Source organism: Rattus rattus, chromosome 5 (assembly GCF_011064425.1).
Source record: "Rattus rattus isolate New Zealand chromosome 5, Rrattus_CSIRO_v1, whole genome shotgun sequence".
Lineage (NCBI taxonomy): Eukaryota > Metazoa > Chordata > Mammalia > Rodentia > Muridae > Rattus > Rattus rattus.
In genome coordinates, this window is record NC_046158.1 from 154,967,637 (window position 1) to 154,989,018 (window position 21,382).

The 21,382-nt window shown below is 48.2% G+C and overlaps 1 protein-coding gene across 1 annotated transcript; it reads right to left on the minus strand.

The window, feature by feature from the left end:
- Positions 1–2,223: 2,223 nt before the first annotated feature.
- On the minus strand, positions 2,224–20,479 carry Sgk2 (serum/glucocorticoid regulated kinase 2). Its single transcript, XM_032904906.1, has 12 exons — positions 20,424–20,479; positions 19,839–19,888; positions 19,254–19,311; positions 19,010–19,093; positions 18,024–18,155; positions 15,871–15,983; positions 15,556–15,592; positions 14,618–14,704; positions 10,864–10,959; positions 9,491–9,646; positions 7,042–7,131; positions 2,224–3,038 (listed from the first exon to the last, which is right to left on the minus strand). The coding sequence occupies exons 1-12, from the start codon at positions 20,457–20,459 to the stop codon at positions 2,874–2,876; spliced, it is 1,104 nt and encodes a 367-aa protein (XP_032760797.1). The 5' UTR covers positions 20,460–20,479; the 3' UTR covers positions 2,224–2,873.
- Between the last annotated feature and the right edge of the window lie 903 nt (positions 20,480–21,382).

Below are 21,382 nucleotides of genomic sequence, written 5' to 3' on the forward strand. Positions count from 1 at the left end.
TTTTTAAAAAGATTTACTATGTATACAGTGTTCTGCCTACGTGTAAGACTGCACACCAGAAGAGGGTACCAGATCTCAATATTATGAGTCACCATGTGGTTGCTGGGAATTGAACTCAGGACCTGTGGAAGAACAGCCAGTGCTCTTAACCTCTGAGCCATCTCTTCAGGCCCCACAAATACAAATTTTAAATGGGATATTCTAATATATATAGATATACATCTCACAATCAATTTCATAGTGTACTTGTTCATTTTCTATCCTGGTAACTTTAAAATCTTAGAACAGAACCAGCTAACTGTGGACTTTTGACAGCATGTTCAGGTTTCTGACAGTCACCCTCCTGTAAGAGGGAAGATTTGTCCCTTCTGTGGGTCCCACCTCTAGCCGTTAACCCACACTAGGTAAGATAAAAATCAGTTCCTTTCCAGTATCAAAGCTTAAGAGTAATTCTTGCCTGAGCTTTGATCTCCAGAACAGTGTTACTGGTGCTTTCTATGGTGGTTTTTATGTGTCCCACCCTTGCCTCCCCTCTTAATTCCTAGAGCAGGGACAAAGGGGACAACACTGAGAGGAAAGGAGTAGGACCAAGTATGGAAGAAAAGCCAGTAAAAATCACCAGCATACACTGATTCAAAGAAAGTCCTCCCATTGTCCCCAATCCAGCGGGCTAACAGGGCTGCCCTGAAGTATGTGCCAGGAGTCAGTGGGAAAGAAATGAAGCAGAATAATGTACCCAACATGGGCAGTGTCCTGAGCACACGTCACATGCCCACGTCTGGCTAGTGAATTACCTTCTGAAATGATGAATTGGGAACGCCTATTGCTTAGTCGCTAGCCAGGGTATTGGCCTCCAAGATCAGCTCTGCCCTTAAGGTAAAGCACATGAACTTGATAACCAGGCCCAGACCTGGAGTGAGGGTCTCATCAAGACCCTTCTTTATCACTCTCTGGTTCGTTCTAGCCAATTCTTGCTTTATTCTAAGAGAATTTCTTTTTTCGAGATACAGTCTCATTGAGCCCCCCTGAATGCCTGGAACTCACTTTGTAGACCAGGCTGCCCTGGAACCCACGGATCCACACATCTTGGCCTCCCTGGTCTTCCGGGCATGTGCACTATTCCCATCCCCCATGAGAAATGCTGACTTATTTCTTGGCCCTGAGAGCCCAAGGGAGGAATAGACCTGACACAGGTTACAAGGTAGAGCCCTAGGTCAAATATAATTCACCATCCCAGCCTGATAGTGGTGTGGCTTCCAAGCCACAGGAGCAGTTTTCCTGACCTTGTCTTTTCATTGGAGAAAGAAGGGGACGTAATCACGACCTTAGGGTCATCTGGATGAAGACCGCTAACAGATATGGACATCAGCTCTACAACTTGTCCAAGAGACATGCTCTGAGGCTGACTTTGGGCAACTAAGTAAAAAGGGAGTGTGTTAAAGACTTTGAAATCTTTGAAGGAAAGCTGGAGGCTGCTACAGTCTGCACTGTTGGCCCTTGTTTACAGTCCCATCCTTGGGCCCAGCTATGGCACACATGCATCTCTGGACCACAAGCCTCACTCGTGCTAAGAGGAGGATGAGGCAGAATCTACCATTCCCTGCAGTTCTAAATGGAGGTTGTCACCCCCCTCCCCGTTCTGAGACAGAGGCTCAAAAGTAGGGAATTCCTTGACTACTGTAAGGTGTTGAGGCAACCATACCAGTAACAAATATCCAGTGTGTTTAATACCACCTCAAACAAAGACACCACCCACAGAGCAATGTGAAACCGAAGGCAACACATGACAGGCTCGCTACATTTCATCAATTTATACACCGAAATAAAAATCCAGCTACCAAGAGGTCCTCTCCCAGAGTGCCAGTCGCCTCCGCCACATTCTCCCCTCTCCCTCAGCATTTGAACCCTCTTACTAAGAGAGGTAGCTTGTGCCCAGGCTCCATTCCAGTAGAGCTGGAGAATTTATGACACACTAAAAGAAGCCACCAGACCCGGCTTCCAGGCAACCCACTTCTGTCCCATTCCTCCTTTTCTCTTGCTTAGAACACAAAAGTGACCGGCAGACCACTTTGTGATCTTGTAACCCAATATTCAAAGCCACCGTGCTTCTGATCTGAAGTGTTTTCTTTTTTTTTTTTTTTTTTTGGAGCTGGGGACCGAACCCAGGGCCTTGCGCTTGCTAGGCAAGCGCTCTACCACTGAGCTAAATCCCCAACCCCTGAAGTGTTTTCTGATGGTTGCCGTGTTCAGCTGATAAGGCCTTTCGTAACTGATTGGATCACTATGCAATGAGGGAGGGGCTCAGGCTTCCTCAGCAAGTTAGTCCATTCACAGATTTGTAATTTTATAGCACGGAGAGGTGATAACTAGGACATGGGCCCCGCTGGAAGGGAGTGGGTCACTCAGAAATATCTTATCAGAAGGTATCTTATTCCCAGCCCAGACTCAGTTTCTGCTTCCTGCTAGGCATAGGGTAAGCCACTCCTTCCAGCAAGATGACTCAACTTCGGCTAAAGAGCACAGCAATGGGTCAGCCAACTGTGGGCTGAACCTTCTGAAACTGTGAGCCGAAATAGATGTTCTTTACATTACTTTTCTTACAGCCTCAGCAACAACAAACAAAACCAAAAATGAAAAACCAAGCACAGAAGTCATTTCTCAAGAAGGGCAAGTCACAACCGCAGACGGCTGGGTACTCGGGAGCCTAGCCAGCCAGCCTGAGCCCTGCACTGTTCTTTTATGGGATGGAAAACGCTCCCCTCTTCCCTGAGCTACCGCGTCTGACTTCTTCAGGACTCGTCGTGTCTTAGTGCAGCAGAAGGTAGTTCCTGCAGGTCCCAACTGGGCTTGGTGGCTTTCCAAGCATTTGGCTCTCAAGAGTCCAAGATGTCATCATCATCCTGTGCATAGGAGAATCCGAGGAATGCACTTGAGGCCCCAGAACTGCTGGACATGGTGTCAGGGGTGCAGCCAATGGACTTGGACACAGCCTCCTGGGTGAACTCTGGGTCAAAGTGTTTCAAGTCAGCGGGTCCCTCCTGCCAATAGAAGTCAAAGATGAGAAGGGAGGCAGGGATCAGAGCCAACTAAGGATTTCAGAGCTGGGAGAGGGGTGTCAGGCCTTCCTGTCTCAGTGCCTCCTGGTCCTTCCTATTTAAGAGTCACTGTCTCACACTCCACACCATCGTCAGATGGGCCATTACTCATGCATATGTCTCTTTTTTTTTTCCTTTCTTTTTTTCGGAGCTGGGGACCGAACCCAGGGCCTTGTGCTAGGCAAGCGCTCTACCACTAAGCTAAATCCCCAACCCCTCATGTATATGTCTTAAATGCTTGCTGTATGCTCAGCTCATATCACCGGGGATATGAGAGGACAAAGCAGAGGAAACCTCTACATTCAAGGAAGACATATGACAGAGGAGAGTAAGAGGGATCATTTATAGGGCGGATAACATCCTAGATAACAGAGGCAAAATAAGGCAATGTGGTAGAGATACTGGACTGCTAGGCCATATCGGAGGGAGATCTATAAAGGAAATGGGAAAAAAAAAAGATCACAGACAAACTGCTGAGTGTGGTGGTGCACATTTGAAATCCCAGCTCTTGGGAGGGGGAGGCAGGAGGATCAGAACTTCCAGGTTATCCTTGGTACAAGGTAAGTTTGAGCTTATCCAGGTGTACATAAGATATTGTCTTTAAAAAGACACAATGCTGGCCATAGTGGCTGTACACCCTTAATCCAAAGACTAGTGGGGCAGAGAGGTGGCTCCTTATGAGTTTCAGGCCAGCTGGTCTACTGGTCTACCTATATGAAGAGTTCTAGGACGATAGCCAGGGACAGAGATACATAGTTAAACCCTGGGGGATGGGGGGGGAGAGAGGGAGAGAGAGAGAGAGAGAGAGAGAGAGAGAGAGAGAGAGAGAGAGAGAGAGAGAGAGTAGGTTCTCCATTTTCACTAAAGGGATAGAATATATATTTCTATCTTTTTGACATAGGCTAGTCATTTGACTGCCCAATCAGGTTTGAAAAAGGTTGGGGGTTGTCTCTCTTGATACTCTAGGGCCACTGTATACACAAACTCAGAACTGGCTTGATGGAAGTGAAGAGGACTCAGGAGAAAACCACAAGTGAGATAATTCCAGACCATCGGCGTCAACTGTTTGATTGCTAGCCACAGATTGAGGCACCACAGAGAGATGCTAGCCTGGTATACTCTGAAAAACCCATAGACTCCAGGTAGAAGCTTGTTCAGGGGCCAGAGAGATGGCTCAGCAGGTAAGAGTGCTTGGTGCTCTTGCAAAGGACTTAGGTTTGGTTTCCAGCACCCTCTGAAAAGCTACACAACCACCTGTAACTCCAACTCCAGGGGATCTAATGCCCTCTTCTGGCCTCCGCTGGTCCCTGCATGCACGTATCCACCTACACATGGACTCAGTTAAAATAAATAAACAAAATCTTTTTAAAAAGATTGTCCTGGGGGTTGGGGATTTAGCTCAGTGGAAGAGCGCTTGCCTAGCAAGCGCAGGCCCTGGGTTCGGTCCCCAGCTCTGGAAAAAAAAAATGGTTGTCCTTCAGAGGGCAGGAGCAAAGCACTACTGTGTTCCTATAGAGGCGGCGACACTTCTCCTGGGGTTTATGACATAAGCTGGTGAGTGGGTAGTGGAAGGATCTGCAGGTCTACCTTAGCATGCTGGTCTTGGATTGAGGAAACAAACGAGCCATGCTTCTCAGAAGGGCCACAGGGTGCAGTGGTCCAGCCCTGGCTCAGAGTTCCTAGACCAGAATGTGAATTCCTGTCATGTTCCTTGCCTACTATTAGCTATGTAGCTTTTGACAGCCAAATAGTTTCCAGTTTCTACAAATGAAGAATGTGGTATTAAAGAGGTGTGTACAAGGTCTCATCAGTAGTAGCAGAACCAGGAGTCCTCCCCCGTGTCTCCCTCGAAGGCTCATACATCCTTATATTTTCCTTTATCTCTTCCTAGGATTCTGCGAGCATTCCCTCTTGTGAACCAACATTCCTGATAGGAACTGTACTTCCCGTCGGTCTGATTACCTGATTATAACCTCAGCAATTATGGGGAGGTTGGAATGTTGCAGGTCTAGAGCCTAACTACAATTTACCTTGGGCTATCATTAGCCACTCCTCTCCCTTATCGTCATTCCTTAGCCCACCTCTGTCTGACCTAGCATCCTGTGGCTAACAGATAAAACTTTTGGAATGTATAAACACCATAAGAATGTCTTCAGGGGGCACTAAGGCCTATGGCGGAGACTTCCCATCCTGCTGCAACCCACATACCGAATGTTTTCACCAGAATATTTGAAGAGTGCCTTGATTTCTGACTTTCTTTGTTCTTTTATTATCAAATGTTCATGAAACTGTCACCATACTATCTTCGTTATCACTTTAAGTCCCAAGAAATAAAAGACTGGGGTGTAACTCACCGATAGAGTACTTGCCTAACATGTGAGGCTCGGTTCCATTCCCAAGACAAAAATAAAATCGTAAAAGAAAGTAACGGCTCAGGACCCTGTGCTATATCCTAACTGACCATTTTTTTTTTTATCAAGAACCTGGTGCTAGAACCTAGTCCCCAACAAGCAGTGTCTCGGACTGGTGGCCTTGTGTGAGCCCTGGAGTCTGCAGTCTTTCTGTTAGTCAGGACGAGCCAGACTAGTCAGAGGTGGACAAGACCGACTCTTCAAAACTGAGTATCAAAGAGAAGAAAACAGTCCAGCAAAGAAAACGCCAGGAGGAGAAAGCATCCAGACATCATCAAACGATCTTGTCTCAAGAGCAAGCCTGAGGCGGGGCGGAGGGGGCTTGGTCTAGGTTTGTCTTGGAGACTGTATTTGTAGAGATTTTAGGAACGTGATCATAGCTTCACATCTATGCTGTCAGGCCAGGGGCAGAAGCAGCCCTTGTTTTCAAACACCCCAGTGGTGTGTGAATCCCACTGTCAAGAGTCTCACCGTTGTTGGTCTTGGCGGGTGTAGTCCTTCCTCTCTACAGGGCAAGCAAACCTTAGCCTGTGTGGGCACCTTCAACTGCTGTCATCTTCATGAAGTTGCCTGCTTTTGCAGCTCCCCTCCTCAAATTCATGCTCATTTCCGATGTATCATTGAATTAAATATAATCCCATGCAAAGAGTGGTGCTGCTTGCCTTTAATCCCGGCGCTTGGGAGACAGAGGCAGGTGGATCTCTGACTTGTACATAGTGAATTTCAGAATAGGCAGGGCTACATACAGAATCCCCATCTTAAAAAATGTGTATGTGTGTGTGTATGTATGTATGTATGTATGTATGTATGTATGTATGTATGTGCACACACACAAAACTGGTGCTAGCTGGCCACAGTGCTTGGTTTGAAGCCAGTCAGGCATACATGGGGTGAGATAGTATCTAGACTCCTGGAAAAATAAGGAAAAAATAAATCTAGTGTCATATTCGTGGGCAGGAACTTCCACAAAGGAAAAATGTAACTAGTGAATGAATCCCAGTAGTGTTTGGGTGTGGAAGGAGGTCTGCCAACGGTGGTTTCTGTTGTCTGGTGAGATACCAAGCCGTTTCCCCATTGCTGCTTTCAGTTTCGTTAGACACACTTTGTACAAGACATACATGTAACTTTCATCATTAGGAAAAGGTCTAAAGATACGGCTCTGCCTGGGTGTATTGTTGTGACACAGAACACTATAAAACTCTGTACAGGTACTGGGTGATGGTGGCAGGTGCCTGTAATCCCAGTATTTGGAAGACTGCATGGGAGGATCTTACACTGAAGGCTGATACATCGTATCAGCTTTGTGGGGTTACGGTGCTGGATTTGAAACATGAAGGAGCAGTCTGTGGTTCATTCTCCTAAGGCCGAACTGGCCTCCAGAGGCTAACGCGAGTTCTGATTCTTGCTACTTTGCACAAATCAATGGGACTCTCCAGTCCTTGGCTTTACCAGCTATATAAAGATAGTTGGCCTAGATTTTACCAGCCCTGGGAATCAAGAAGCCAAAATCTGGAGAGACCCCTGTGCTTGCTTACCACGTTTGGGTTGAAGGGTGGAGTCAGTCTCTTGTGGTACAGATCATCCCAATTTATAGGACTGAAGAACATGTGGTTCTTTATGTCGAGCTGCGGGAAGAAGACACTGGTCAGAAGCAGTCCTCGCCACAGCTGCTCCCCTACTGGCACCCACTATTGGTCACCAACTAGTTAGACCTTTGCAGCTCTGGCTAGTCTGCTCAGCCAGGAGAGCATTCTGTCAACAGACATTTCACCCTCCACATCATCTCAACCTAAATTCTTCCCTTCAGCACAGGTTCCTTTCACAGTTAGATCTCAGCACCCATACTGTACCAGGGTCTGGAGACATTTCTGTGAGCAAGGCTGCGGAACTGGTTATAGAAGGCTAGGGTAAGCAGAGGGGGGGGTTGCGCTTGAAGACAGCCTCCCACTTCCACGAGCGTTAATACATCTTGACTCTTCCAGAATGCAATTCAGAAAAATAGAGCAAACCCACTCACTAATGAAGACATGAGGACTAAAGGCCCAAGAAGAGCTGCAGATTTCCCGAGACCCAGAAGTGAGGAGTGAATCCTGGGCATGATTCCCCAGTTCTTTCCTAACCCCGCTTCCCTTCCGGCAGGGTCCTCCCTCTGTCTGCTTCACTCTGAACAGTTCCATAATTCCTTCCATCAGTATGGCCTTCCTGAAGTTTGATTTATGCAAACACAGCATAATTTAATCTAAAGAGTCACAGGCATGTTCTTAGATGCAAACTCCTCTTTGGAAGGAAGGGATCTGTCATCATAGAAGTCTGGAACTTCAAGCCAAAACGTTCCCACACATCACAGTTCCTGGCATGAAGACCTTTTAGTGTATGTGATGCTTACAAACCCACGTTGTATGCTAGACATGGGTCAAAAGCTGTGCTATTCATAGAGGTGTGTGTGGGAGGCAGTCCTGGCCTTTAGATGCTGGGGCTGTCTGGACTGCAGTCACTTCCTCCTTGCTTGAGACAGATCATACTCTACAGCATGGCCAGTCTTTTTAGACCAGGCTGGTCTAAAACTCACAGAGACCTGACTGCCTCTGCCACAGGTGGAGGTCAGAGAACAACTCTGGGGAGTCAGTTCTCTTCTGCTATCTGGATCCTGGAGATTGAACTCAGACTCAACAGCAGGCACCTTACACCCGAACTATCTTGCTGGCCCTGAAATGATCTTACAGGGAGTAATGAATAAGGTTGTCTTTAAAGTGATGCCTTAAATTTTTTTTAAAGAAACATGCATGTGTGAGGGAAGCAGATTATGCACTCTATGAATTATTTGTCTCCATATCTTGTGCCCAACGGGCGTCTGGCAATGTGGATTGCTCAGGTATTTATGAAAAGCAAGATATCTGCGAAGTCCCCCTCCGTCCGGAAGCAGAAGAAGGAAGCTTCTAGAAAACTTAGATCATACCATTCCTCTGCCCAGCAAACACACGCTGCTTCTTGCCATTCTCCTTGTTCATACCACAGGACTCTTGCACATGCTGTGCCTATGGCTGGGGAGCCTTCTGGTTCTTTGCATGGCTCCTCATACTCCAAGTTCAGCCTGTCGCCTCCTTAGGGAGGGCATGTCCGGCCACACCAGTGTGAAGTAGCATGGTCCCCTTACACTCTTGTTTTCTATCTCTGCTCATCGTCCATCCCCTTTCTGAAACTTCCTGTCACACTTGGTGACGACTGCACAGAGGTTCTGTTTTCTGTCGGTCTTCTTCCACCTTCAAGCTTAGCCAGGTCTGAGACCCAGGCTATTAAATCCCTAGCACCTAGCTTGATGCTGGTACAAACGAGGGTTTAGCAAATGCTGGTGGGCTACAAAATTCTGTATTCTTAAAAACACAGGGGCTAGAGAGATGGCTCAGTTGGTAAAGTGCTTGAGGACCCAAGTCTGCATCGCTAGCACTTAGGTGAAGGCTGAGAAGGAGGGCTTATTCTCCAATCTCAGAACTGAGGAGGCAAAGACAGGAGGCTCCCCGGGGGCCACTGGGCAGCCAGTGTAGTGAGCTACATGTTCAGGAAGAAGCCCCAACCCAAGAAATAAAGTAGACAACTGGAGAAAACAATTGACATCAATGTCTGCCCCACACACACACACACACACACACACACACACACACACACACACACACACACACACACACACACAGAGAGAGAGAGAGAGAGAGAGACAGACAGACAGACAGACAGACCGAGACAGACAGACAGACAGACAGACCGAGACAGACAGAGAGACAGACAGAGACAGACAGAGAGAGACAGAGAGACAGACAAAGAGAGACAGAGAGAGATAGAATTCATTCATTCAAATGGCAAAAAGGTAATTTCTAGGCAAATGCACTAGCAGCCCCTAGGTTTACGGGGCAGCAGAAGACAATCCCACCCCAGGTCCTTCTGAGCTGTCTCTGCAGGAAGGGACCAGTGCTCTTCTGCTTGGTCACCTACAAAGTCTTCCTTGGAGCCCAGCCGCTGCCTCTGGTCCTTGTGGAGAAGACCCTGCAGGAGGTCACAGGCAGCCACTGTTCGGCCTCCAGGGATCTGTAGCGGCTGATGCAAAATGTTCTCATACATCTGGGCCACGTCTGTGTTGAAGAAGGGGGGCTGGGGAGACAGGGAGAAAGGCTGGAGGTTCAGTCATGAAGCCATGGAAAGGGGTCTCATAGAGTGTTAGAGCAAGCTGGATAGCATGGAGGATGTGTCCAGGCCTGTGTCCAGGGCCACAGCTCATGGGGCAGGTAAAGGACTCCAGCGTAGGAGAAAGGATTGCTGAGAAACTCACAGGGTTTCCCCATCAACGGAGGCTCCCGGAGGTCCTTGGACCACCTGTGCACCAAGTATTTTACTCTCTCCTTCCTCAATTCTTCCTGGCCTCACAGCCATCTTCTGCCAGAGGCTTCCGGCAGATGAGAGAAGACAAGGCTAGAGACCGTTAAACCATAGAGCTAAGAAAAGAACAGGGCGGGCTGGAGAGATGGCTCAGTGGTTAAGAGCTCTGACTGCTCTTTCAGAGGTCCTGAGTTCAATTCCCAGCAACCACATGGTGGCTCACAACCATCTGTAATGGGATCTGATGCCCTCTTCTGCTGTGTCTGAAGACAGCTACGGTGAACTCACATACATAAAATAAATAATATTTTTAAAAAAGAAAAGAGCAGACCTCTAAACTACCTTCACAGTCTACCTCTCTTTACTCTTCCTCCGGCTCCTCCACCCCCTGGTCCTTCTACCTACTCAGAGCTGACTCTTTCTGCAGCACCATGCCATGCTGGAGATCCCAGCCCAGAGGAAAGCCAGCCTCAGGAAGGTACACACAGGATTCCACCCAAGCAAACAGTACAGGGTGGTTCCCAGTCTATCAGCACTGTGACCTTTCAGCCTCAGTTTCCCTCTCGGTACAATAAAAGTAACTCCATACTCTGCAGAGGGGTGGGTTATAAATGGAAGATGCTAAAATCACATTATTTTTTTAAAGATTTATTTTATGTATGTGAGTACACTGTCGCTGTCTTGCTGTCTTCAGACACACAAGAAGAGGACATCGGATCCCATTACAGATGGATGTGAGCCATTATGTGGTTGCTGGGAATTGAACTCAGGACCTCTGGAAGAGCAGTCAGTGCTCTTAACCAGCTCTCCAGCACCAACATTATTTTAAAAGATATTTATGTTCCTTATTTTCTTTGACCTCATCTCTACCCCAGGGTGGACAGATAGCTCATTTAATTCCCCATGCAAAGCCAGAGTAAGCTACATAAAACGGGGACCACCCTCAGCTTTCCCAAGCCACACGTGCCCTGTAGACACAGATGTCCACTCACCAGGCCGTGCAGCATCTCGTAGAGGACGGCCCCTAAGCACCACCAGTCGACTGCTCGATCGTAAGGCTCTTTACGAAGGACTTCTGGAGCCAAGTACTGTGGAGGAAGTAATAGTTATTTGAGGACCCCTAGCCTCCATTTCTCTATCTATAAACAAGGCACTCAAAGGAGAACATCAGCAGGGGTTGTTCCTGCCATCAAACGTCATAGCTTTCTCCTGCGTTCATCAGTATTCGCTCACTAGAGGTCTGGTTGGTGACGAGCCCTTTGCAGTGTACTGGGACGTACCAGGAATCAGAGAAGACTGTAGTGCAAGGTTATGCATGTTTCACACCTCACAAGAGAGCCAGCCAAAGGGGTAAAGGGAACCACAACCTGTCTGTTACCTACTCGCTGATCAGATCTGCAGTTCAGAAGCCTTCTTATTTGTATGTGGTCACCTGTAGGCTACCTGTGTCCTCAGTCTGGAAAATCCCTGACAGCACCTCACAGTGCATCGAGGTGACAAAGGGGCAAAGCTAAAGGAATGTGGCGCACCCTTGTTCTGGAGACCTTAATGCCAGGGGAGAGGGTCAGAAAGAGAGAGGTGCATTCCAGGCCATCCTGATGGGAGCAATGCCAGGGAACCATGCCTGGCACAGGGAAAGAAACAGGCCTTGCTGCATTTCTGCCTATGCCAGGAGCTTGGTGATCTCTTAGCCTGGAGTTCTTTGCTGCTAAGGAATGGAGTCCCGGCAACAGACACAGCGGCCCTGAAGGACTCTGTGGATCTGTGGAAAGGGAAGAGAACCATACAGCCCTGAGCCGTCTTCAGTGTATGGGTCTAAGAGCATTTGACCTGCCAGAACTTTGGCTTCCTTATCCTTCAATGGAAAGATGATCAAAGTGGTAGCCACAGCAGTCACATACAAGCCAGGTGAGATGGCTTGCCTTTGTAGCTCCAGTGATATGGCGTAGGGTCAGGGTAGGTAGAAGCAGATTGTCAGGGTGGACACAAGATTGTCGGCCAGCTAGCCTAGCCAAACGGGTGGACTCCAGGTTCAGTTTGGAACATTGCCTCAAAAGAAGAATGTGGAGAGTGGTTAGGGAGGACACCTCACGCCACCTACTGACCTCTGTACGCATGTGCACAGGAACCTGTCCATATCCACATGAATATGTATGTGCCCATACTACACATACTACACATACTACACACACACACACACACACACACACACACACACACACACACACAGACACGGAGTAAAAAAAAAGTGGGGGGGACATGGAGTCCCTACTGGGGACACAGGAGGAACAAAGGTAGGAACTCTTGTCTGTGTGCCTGGGACTTCAGCAGTGACATTTCTAGAAGGAATATCTCTTACATGAGTAGCAATTCCGTATCTCTCTGTCCCCTGTTGCTAGTCGTACCCAAGAAAGGACTGACTGCTGTCAGGCTTTGGCTTTGGGGGTCAGCCTCATCCAGCACCCCATGTACAAACGCAGCTAATGGTCCCTGCTGGGAGAGGTCACCTGACCATCAGCTCCCTGAGTACCAACCGGAGGAACCCATCTGAAGGTCCAGAACAACTTTGCAGGTGAATGGAGACAAAGAGGGAGGCTCTAAGTCCTGCCCCAGGGTGAACAGAGAGGAGCAGCTCCACTTTGTAGCTTCAACTCTTTCCTCTCTGATGCCTGCTCGAGTTACAGGGGCCCTCCTGGTTCAGGGTTCAACATCCAAGACTGGTGGATACTCAAGGAAAGGTTTATGCCCAAAGCAAATCAGATAGACATATGAATTCCTGCACAGACATGCAATATTTACTGATCGATTGATCAATTGATCGATCGATCGATTGATTGGTTGATTCATCTGTGATCCTGGAGGTTGAACTCAAGGCTTCATGCATGCCACACAGCCTAATTATTATGTTGAGGTAGTGTCTTACAATCCCCCTGCCTCATCCTCTCAATGAGGGTAAGAGTGGGGGTGGGGGTGGGGAATACAGAAATTCAAACATTTTAACTTCCTAGGATCTCAGAGAGAGGGAGGTAGACTTATGTTTAATACTTCCAAACAGTACCATCCAATACAGTAGCCTCCGGTCACGTGTGGCTATCAAACAATTGCTTTTGCAGACGATGAAGATCTGCGTCTATTGAAATGTGACTAATCACTGCTGAGGTGGACTGTAAATGTAAACCATTCTCACATGCTAGATTGTAAGCAGAAAAATTCATCATTTCAACAATTTTACATTTACGTGTGCGTGCACGCGTGCATATGCATATAGAGAGAGGCCAGAGGACCAACTTAGAAAAATCAGTTCTAAGAACCTACCGTGTGGGTTCTGGGTATTGAAATCAGGCCCTTACATTTGACGAAAAGTGCCCTTACATGTTAAGCCATCTTGACAGCCCTAGTTCACAAATTTATACTGAGTATGTGTTAAAATGAGAATATTTGATATGTATTAAGTGAAATACATTGTATTATTAAAATTAGTTTCACCAATTTCTCCTTACATAAAACACACACCGAGGCAAATCCTAACTACATAACCTGGCTGGCCTGGAATCTCTTGTGTAGTCCAGGCTGGTCACAGAGATCCCCCTGCCTCACCTTTCAAACTCTGGGTTTAGCAGCACGTGCCAGCATGCCCCAGCACTACCCGTTTCTTTTTCCTTTGTGTGTGTATGGGGTGCTGGGAATCTAACCCAGGGCCTTGACAAGTGCTCTACCAGCAAGCTGCAGTGCCGTTCCTGTCTCTTTTGCTTTTCGTAAGGATTTATTTAATTTTATTTTATGTATATAGGTGTTTTGCCTACATGTATGTCTGTGTACCCCATGTGTGTAGTGCCCACAAAGGCCAAAAGAGGGTGTCATATTGTCTGGAACTGGAGTTACAGATGGCCGGTGAGCTGCCATGGGGGTGGTGAGACCCAATTCCTGATCCTCTGTAAGAGGGACAAATGCTCTTAACTTCTGAGATATCTCTTCATCCCTGTCTTTATACATACATACATACATACATACATACACACATACACACATGTACACACACACACACACATACATATATATGATTTATTTCAATTTTGTATGTATGGCTGTTTTGCTTGCACCACTTATATGCAGCCCCCTGGAGGCCAGAAGAGGGCATTGAATCCTTTGGACCTGAAGTTATAAACAGTCAAGAGCTGCCATATGTTTGCTGGGAACCAAACCCAGGTTCTTTGGAAGAGAAACCACTGCTCTTACCACGGGACCATCTCTCCAGCACGTCATTTTACTTTTTTTTTTTAAATATATAGTTTCCTAGCATGCCCGAGGCTCTGAGTTCAACCCCTAACATCACGATAGATAGATAGATAGATAGATAGATAGATAGATAGATAGATAGATAGATAGATAAGTTTACATGTATTTGGTTTTGGTTTCATGAAGTTCCCAGCTGACCTGGAACCTACTATATAATTGAGGCTGGCTTCCTGTGCCCTCTTCCCAAGCGTTGGGATTGCGGGCGTGCAAGCCCACATCCAGCTATAGTTGACCTATTTCCTCTAGGCGACAGCTGAATTCACCAGAGGTAGCTGGGTCCCCAAAAGCTGGCTCCCTGACATTCACAAGGAAATGAAAACTGAGCACTGGGTTGGTTCAGGGAAGAGCTTGGGAGAATAAAGTAAGGCCCTTCCGCTGTAGCATGGTTGTGTTTAGAGCCTGCGTCCTCAGCCATTCATAGTCTGCTTTCTCCACAGATCTTCCACATACCTCAGGGGTGCCGCAGAAGGTGGATGTAGTCTCCTCGGGCTCTACACATTCCTTGCAAAGGCCGAAATCTGTCAGTACCACGTGACCCTGTGTGGGTGAGAGATGTGGTCAAAAATCACACTCCACACCCTAGAGCAGTGACACAGTATGGTGAGGAGACACAAGCTGCGTGCTTTATGCTGACACAGAGTTTGTGGCCCGGATGCCAGGAGACCTCAGGGCACAGGCCGGGGACATGGCGCTCTGCGATCTTCCCTAGTTCATCATGATTCAGGCCTGTTCCTCCAACAGTGGCAACTCCAGGATGCTCTTGTTGGGTAGCAGTCCTTTTGATGGTGGGCAGGAGTCAGACAAGCCCTCCAGCGCTAGCTGGATGTGAGGATGGAGAAGGCAGAGAGATACTGAGGGGCTCTTATGAGACTCCCGGAGCTGCCTTGCTTAATCCTCACTGTTGGGACTGTACTGTTTTCCAACGTTATGCTGCCCCCTAGAGGACAATCCACATCCAGCAACTGAGCGCTGAGGGTACTGGAGGCCCTTGTCTCAATTTATTCCCATCCTAAAGAACAATCCCTGCTTAGGCCTCAATCCTCTGAGGTTTGTTGAGAGCTCTCTTGCAACCACACTGTGCCAGTTCTGTATATGCATAAGATATGGATGTAGAATATGTATATGTATATGTGTGTATGTGTGTGTATGTGTATATTCTGCACTGATATCCGCATATGCACAGACTCCTGTACACATAAATCTATACATACATATGTACAAGATTACATATGTAAGCATACACACACAAGAATGAATGCTACCATGTGCATCCATAGGTAATACATAAATGCCAATGTATACAGACCATGTTTAGAGAACACAGATTTGAGCTTCATGTATAAACACACACGCACACGCACACGCACGCACACACACAGCTCACATACCTGGCAGTCCAAGAGAATGTTTTCTGGCTTCAGGTCTCTGCAGGAAATAAGAAAAAACAGCTATTTATTGAGTGAATTGGGGACTCGGGTCCTAACAGGAGAACTACTCACGGAAGCTCCCACAGGAGAATAAGGAAAACCCAGGGAGGCTAGGTTGACTCTGCAAATGGAGGACAGTCTCGGAAAAGCTTCAAAAAGAGGAGAGTCCTCCTCAGTTAAAGGACCAAGTTCACTGGGGCGTCATGGCCCACACAATCCCTGCCTGGTGGAGCGAGAAGGTTCTGGGACTGATCACGAGGCAAGAGCAGGCTTCACCTGTAGATGATATTGAGAGAGTGAAGGTAACCAATGGCGCTTGCCACCTCTGCCGTGTAGAACCGGGCCCGGGGCTCCAGGAACCTGCGTTCCCGCTGGAGATGGAAGAAGAGCTAGGAGAGAGGAGAGAGGGATGGTGGCTGGATTCCAGCTCCCGCTGCACAAGACAGGGGCAGTCAAGACCCTCTACTTTGCGCAGGCCACTTGCCCTATTCTAAACTGCAGTGTAAATGAACCAAGAGACGGACGGCATGCTGACTCCGCCCCTCGGGGCACTTGGGCTCTCCATGGCTCCAACAGCATAGTTAATCAGCTACTGTGTTCCAGGCTGCAAATCAGGCCCCTTCATGCCTTTTATTTAATCCTCATGACCATCTTCAAGATCTCTACTGTGATGTCCCTTTCATGTCAGAGAAGGAGGAGTTAAGTGTTTTGTCTAAGGTCCCACAATTCTGAGTTGACAGAGCTGGAACTTGAAGCCAGGTAGTTCAAGACATAATTTGTGTGTGTGCATGTGTGTGTCGGGGGCGGGTGTGTTAGGGCAGGGAGTAGACTCTATGTAACCCAGACTGGCCTTGAACTCACAATCCTCCTACCTCTGTATCCCCTGCGTTGGGATTACAGGGGTGAGGCACCATGCCCAGCAAAAATGTGCTTTTCCTCTCATCTAAGCATTAGATGTCACACAGCTCAGTTTAGATCTCCCTGTCTTTGTAAGTTGCAAAGCCATCATTTAGGGATGTGCAGGATGAAGCCTCCCCTGCTGAACTCAGGCTGAAAAACATTTCGTTACAGGTGAAACCTGGTGCAACTGAGGAGAGCCCCACTAAATCTTGGCCCTTATTCAGGGAGACAAAGCAAGGCCCAAGATTGTGCCCAGCTTGTCCCTGCCCTGTTTTGGGGTTAGCAGGTGGCTCAGGTCTCTACTGAGGCAGTGACATCAGGATAGAGAGATGACTCGGAGGTTAAAGTGCTTGCCATGCAGGTATGAGGACCTGTGATAGTTCCCATGTGCTTGGCCCAGGGAGTGGCAGGATTAGAAGGTGTGGCCCTATTGGAGTAGGTGTGTCACTGTGGGTGTGGGCTTTACGACCCTCATCCTAGCTGCCTGGAAGCCAGTATTCTGCTAGCAGCCTTCACATGAAGATGTAGAACTCTCAGTTCCTTCTGCACCATGCCTACCTGGATGCTGCCATGCCCCTACCTTGGCGATAATGGACTGAACCTCTGAACTTGTAAGCCAGCCCCAATTAAATGAGACTCCTTATAAGAGTTGCTTTGGTCATGGTGTCTGTTCACAGCAATAAAACCCCAACTTAGACAGGACCTGAGTCCAGATCCCCAGAAAACAATTTAAATGCCATGTGGTCGTGGCTGCCTATCTGTAATTCTAGCCTCAAAGATGGAGACAGAGGGACATCAGAGTAAGCTGGCTAGCAAGACTACCTACAATGCCAAGCTCTGGGTTTGCTTAAGAGACCCTGACTTGATGAAAAAGATGGATGATAACCTGGAGGTGACTTTTGACATCAATCTCTGGCCTCCGTGTGCAAATGCACATACACTCACATGTTTGTCCTGCACATAAAAATGCATGTGTGCAGTATACATACATGGAAATAAATGAGATTTTTTTTTATTTTTCCCTTTTTCTTCTTTTTTTCCCCTTTGTTTTTTCAAGACAGGGTCTCTGTGTAGCCTTGGCTATCCTGGAACTCACTCTTTAGACCAGGCTGGCCTCAAATTCACAGAAATATACCTGCCTCTGCCTCCCAAGTGCTGGGATTAAAAACATGCACCACTACTGCCAGCTAAGTAAGATTTTTAAGGAAATGATAGTGATAGTTCATCTCTATTCTGTGGCCTGGGTGTGGGAAATATCAGCATTGGAAATAATGACCACTCGTTTCCCTTGGAGGTGACCTTTCCTAGAGTCTATGGGAGTGAGTCTGAGCCACCTTGTGTGGGAAAGGCAAGAAAGTAAAACAGTAGGCATGAAAAGGACCCACGTGGTATAGACTGGGTTGTCTTGAGAAGTGACCTTCTGAGCTCAGCCTCTGTTTCTTGGGCTACCAAGTGGGTCTGTTGTAGGGGTGCAGTGGGGTACACGGTGGGCATGTGGGAGAGCAGCTCCCTTCACGCGGTCCACTCACCTCTCCCCCGTTGACATAGTCGAGCACAAAGTAGAGCTTCTCTGGGGTCTGGAAGGAGTAGCGCAGGCCCACAAGGAAGGGGTGCCGCACGTTCTTCAGTAGCACGTTGCGTTCTGCCATGATGTGGCTCTGCTGTGGAGTGACAGACCGGCCCACGTCACAGTTCTGTACATTCCAGGCGGCTTTGCTTATGGAGGTGTCCTGCCCAAGACATTCTCCTTGCTTTGGTTCAAATGCCTACATGGGCTCTTAATCGTCCCCAGCCTCCTTGTCTAGTACTTAGAAGTCAGTGTCCTGAGCCTCGACCCTCGCCACTTCATACCAGTGTAACTTCAGAAAGCCCTGCCCTGGGTGACAAGCAAAGCACATACTATGGCGAGACTCATGACTTTGATTCTGCTATTTTACCCATCTGAAAAGCCCGGCCTCCCTCCCTCCCTCTCTCCCTCCTCCATGCTCTGCGTCTGTGTGTGTTCCAGAGCATCTGTAGTAAAGTTGATGACAGATGCTTCCCTCACCCCCTCTTCACCATAGCCTTTGAGACAGGTTCTCACCGGACCTGTCTCCCTCCACAGTATTGGGATTACAGAGAAACGCTGCCATGCTTAACTTTTTACGTGGGTTCTAGATTCAGGTCCTCCTGCTTGCACAGAGAGCCCTTTCCTGCCTTAGCTGGCCTCCCAGCCCCTGAACATGCCACCTTTATTTCTCAAACTATCAGAGTGCTATTTACTGTCAGGGTCCAGTCAAGGCCATTCGTGCAGGAAGACCTCCCTTCCAAGCTGGCCGTGCTGAAGGGTCCTTTGAAGAGGGTATGGTGTGAGCCTACAGTTGGGAGCCTGATACCTAGAGAGGGCAGAGAGTTGATCCATCAGAGGACCCTGTTAATGATAGGCCTTCTCATCCTCTGTGAGGCTCCTAGGGTGCCTCCCTAGGCTGGAGGTCAAGAAGCAGGAAAGGAAGTGAGCTTTCTCGAGCTCCGGTACCTCTTTGTTCTTTAAGATGGACTTCTTCTGCAGCACCTTCACAGCATAGAAGGCTCCGTCTGACTTGCGCTTGGCCAGTAGGACCTAAAAAAAGAGTAAAGTTACCAGACATCAGGGATGATGGGGCTCCCCTGGCAGTCCCTACACCCATTCTGTGAGAGGTGGCACAGGAGCCTTGGCTTGCCCATGCTAATGGAGACAGCAGGCAGGAGGGAGAGGGCCAGCCTCCCAAGTTCTTACTTACCCTCCCATAGTTCCCTTTGCCAATGACTTTGAGGAAATCAAAGTCTGTGGGTCGGGCACTGTGGACAGGAGAAGAGCAAAGATTAGCATTTGGAAGCGCAGACAGCCGGGACTCTGGTTAACTTCAGACCTGGAAAAGGCAGGTGTCTTGGCAGAAGCCTCATGGCCTTGCCACTGAAGAAAATGTCTCAGAACCCGAAGAAACTTAAAAGACTCAGCCTCGCACACCTCCCCCTACCCAGCTCACAGACCAGTTAATATCAGGGGCGACAGATCAGGTACATGGTGCAGGAGGCAGTCTGCCCCTCCGTCCCCCACTCCTGCCCTTGCCCCCACACCCAGTAGGAGAAGGGCCCAGAGAGTTGCTGACAGTACAGATGTTTGGGGTCATTCCAGGCAGAAGGCTCAACCTGGGTCAAAGCAGGGAAGTTAATGAGAGATGAAGCAGAGTGGGCGTAGGGGAAGGAGGGATCCTGGGCCAGCTGGCAAAGGTTTTGAGGATACCAGGGACCTTAGATTTTATTTCTGAGGAGAACCAGCCGTGGGACAGCCAGGTAGGAATTTTGTCTTTGAAACCAGAACTCACTTTGGGTTGGCTGATGGCCCCAGGTTGATATTCCCATTGGCCCTAGAGGGCTGAAGACATATAAAGAAAGAAGCAGTGAAGATCGGCAAGCCAGCTCTCCTTCCTTTGACCTAGGCCCCAGTTCTGCCATCATCACTACTAGCTTACCCCTCCCCCACCCTCCCCACCTCCCATTCCTCTTCGGGTTTTTGTCCCTTGTGCCCACCCAGTCACTCCTCCATCTAACCATTCGCATTAAGCTTGCTTCTTCTAACAAATCATGACAATTATAAAGGGAGAAACCAGAAACCAGAGAGGAGTTGCTCAAGACCTTACAGGCAGCGGGGGTGGGACTTGAGCTTACGGATGTTCAAAACCAAATGTCATATTTTTTTCTAACTAACTCTTTTTCTTATAACCCCTAAATCTCTCTTCAGTTTTCCTTGCAAATGGCCATCCCAGGGAACTCACGGTCACCTGGAAGAGCCAAGTTCTGGCTGAAAGCCCATAGGGCTGGTCAAGATCTCTACAGATTTCCTCAGCCTTGGCAGAAAGTGAGACTCTGGTGCAGGGTACCGGGTATTGGGAGGATTAAGAACCACTTACCTGGGGGCTAGGAACTCCAACTGGGCTGGAGGCCATTCTATAGCTATGATCTGATAGGCTCTGGGAGCACAGGAAAGAACATTGATTAATTAATTGAATAATTAATTAATGCGAGTACACTGTCACTCTCTTCAGACACCAGAAGAGGGCATTGGAGCCACCATGTGGTTGATGGGAATTGAACTTAGGACCTCTGGAAGAGCAGTCAGTGCTCTTAACTGCTGAGCCATCTCTCTAGCCCCCCTTGCCTTTCGAATACAACCTTAGCAGCTCCCACCCCAAAGGTCAGCAGTCCATGTATGGCTGTAACACGTGACATTTGCCAGCCCAGCCTTTCACATCAAACAATCCAGTGGGATGGAAAGGGCCAGATAGGGTGGCCCTTGCCTGTTGGGGGTCTTTGCAAAGGTTGGGGACACGCCGGATAGGAAGACCCTTGTGGTTCATAGAAGTTCCAGAACTCCAAGGTGGCCAGAGCAGGAAGGACCCTTGCAGGCCTAAAGCTGAATGTTTCCCTGTACCTCTCAGTGAGGTACCCCAACCCTTTTAAAAGGCCTTATGTGGTTTTGTTTCTCTATTGTTTTAGACAGGGTCTGGCTCTGGAGCCCATGCTGGCCTTGAGCTTGGCCTATATATCCCAGGCTGGCCTAGAACTGCCTGCCTTAGGCTCCCAAATGGTTTCCATATTCATTCCAAAAGAATATGGAAAGGGGCTACCACACCTGATTTAGAAAAGGACTTTCTAGGGTCCCACCGTTTGTGGGTAGACTGGGCTTTCCAGACTCCTACCTAGGCATGTTGGCAGCCCTGAATTTTTTTTTTTTTTTTTTTTTTTTTCTTTTTTTTTTTTTTTGAGCTGGGACTGAACCCAGGGCCTTGGGCTTGGTAGGCAAGCGCTCTACCACTGAGCTAAATCCCCACCCCGGCAGCCCTGAATTCTTGTGGGTACTCCCTGGTTA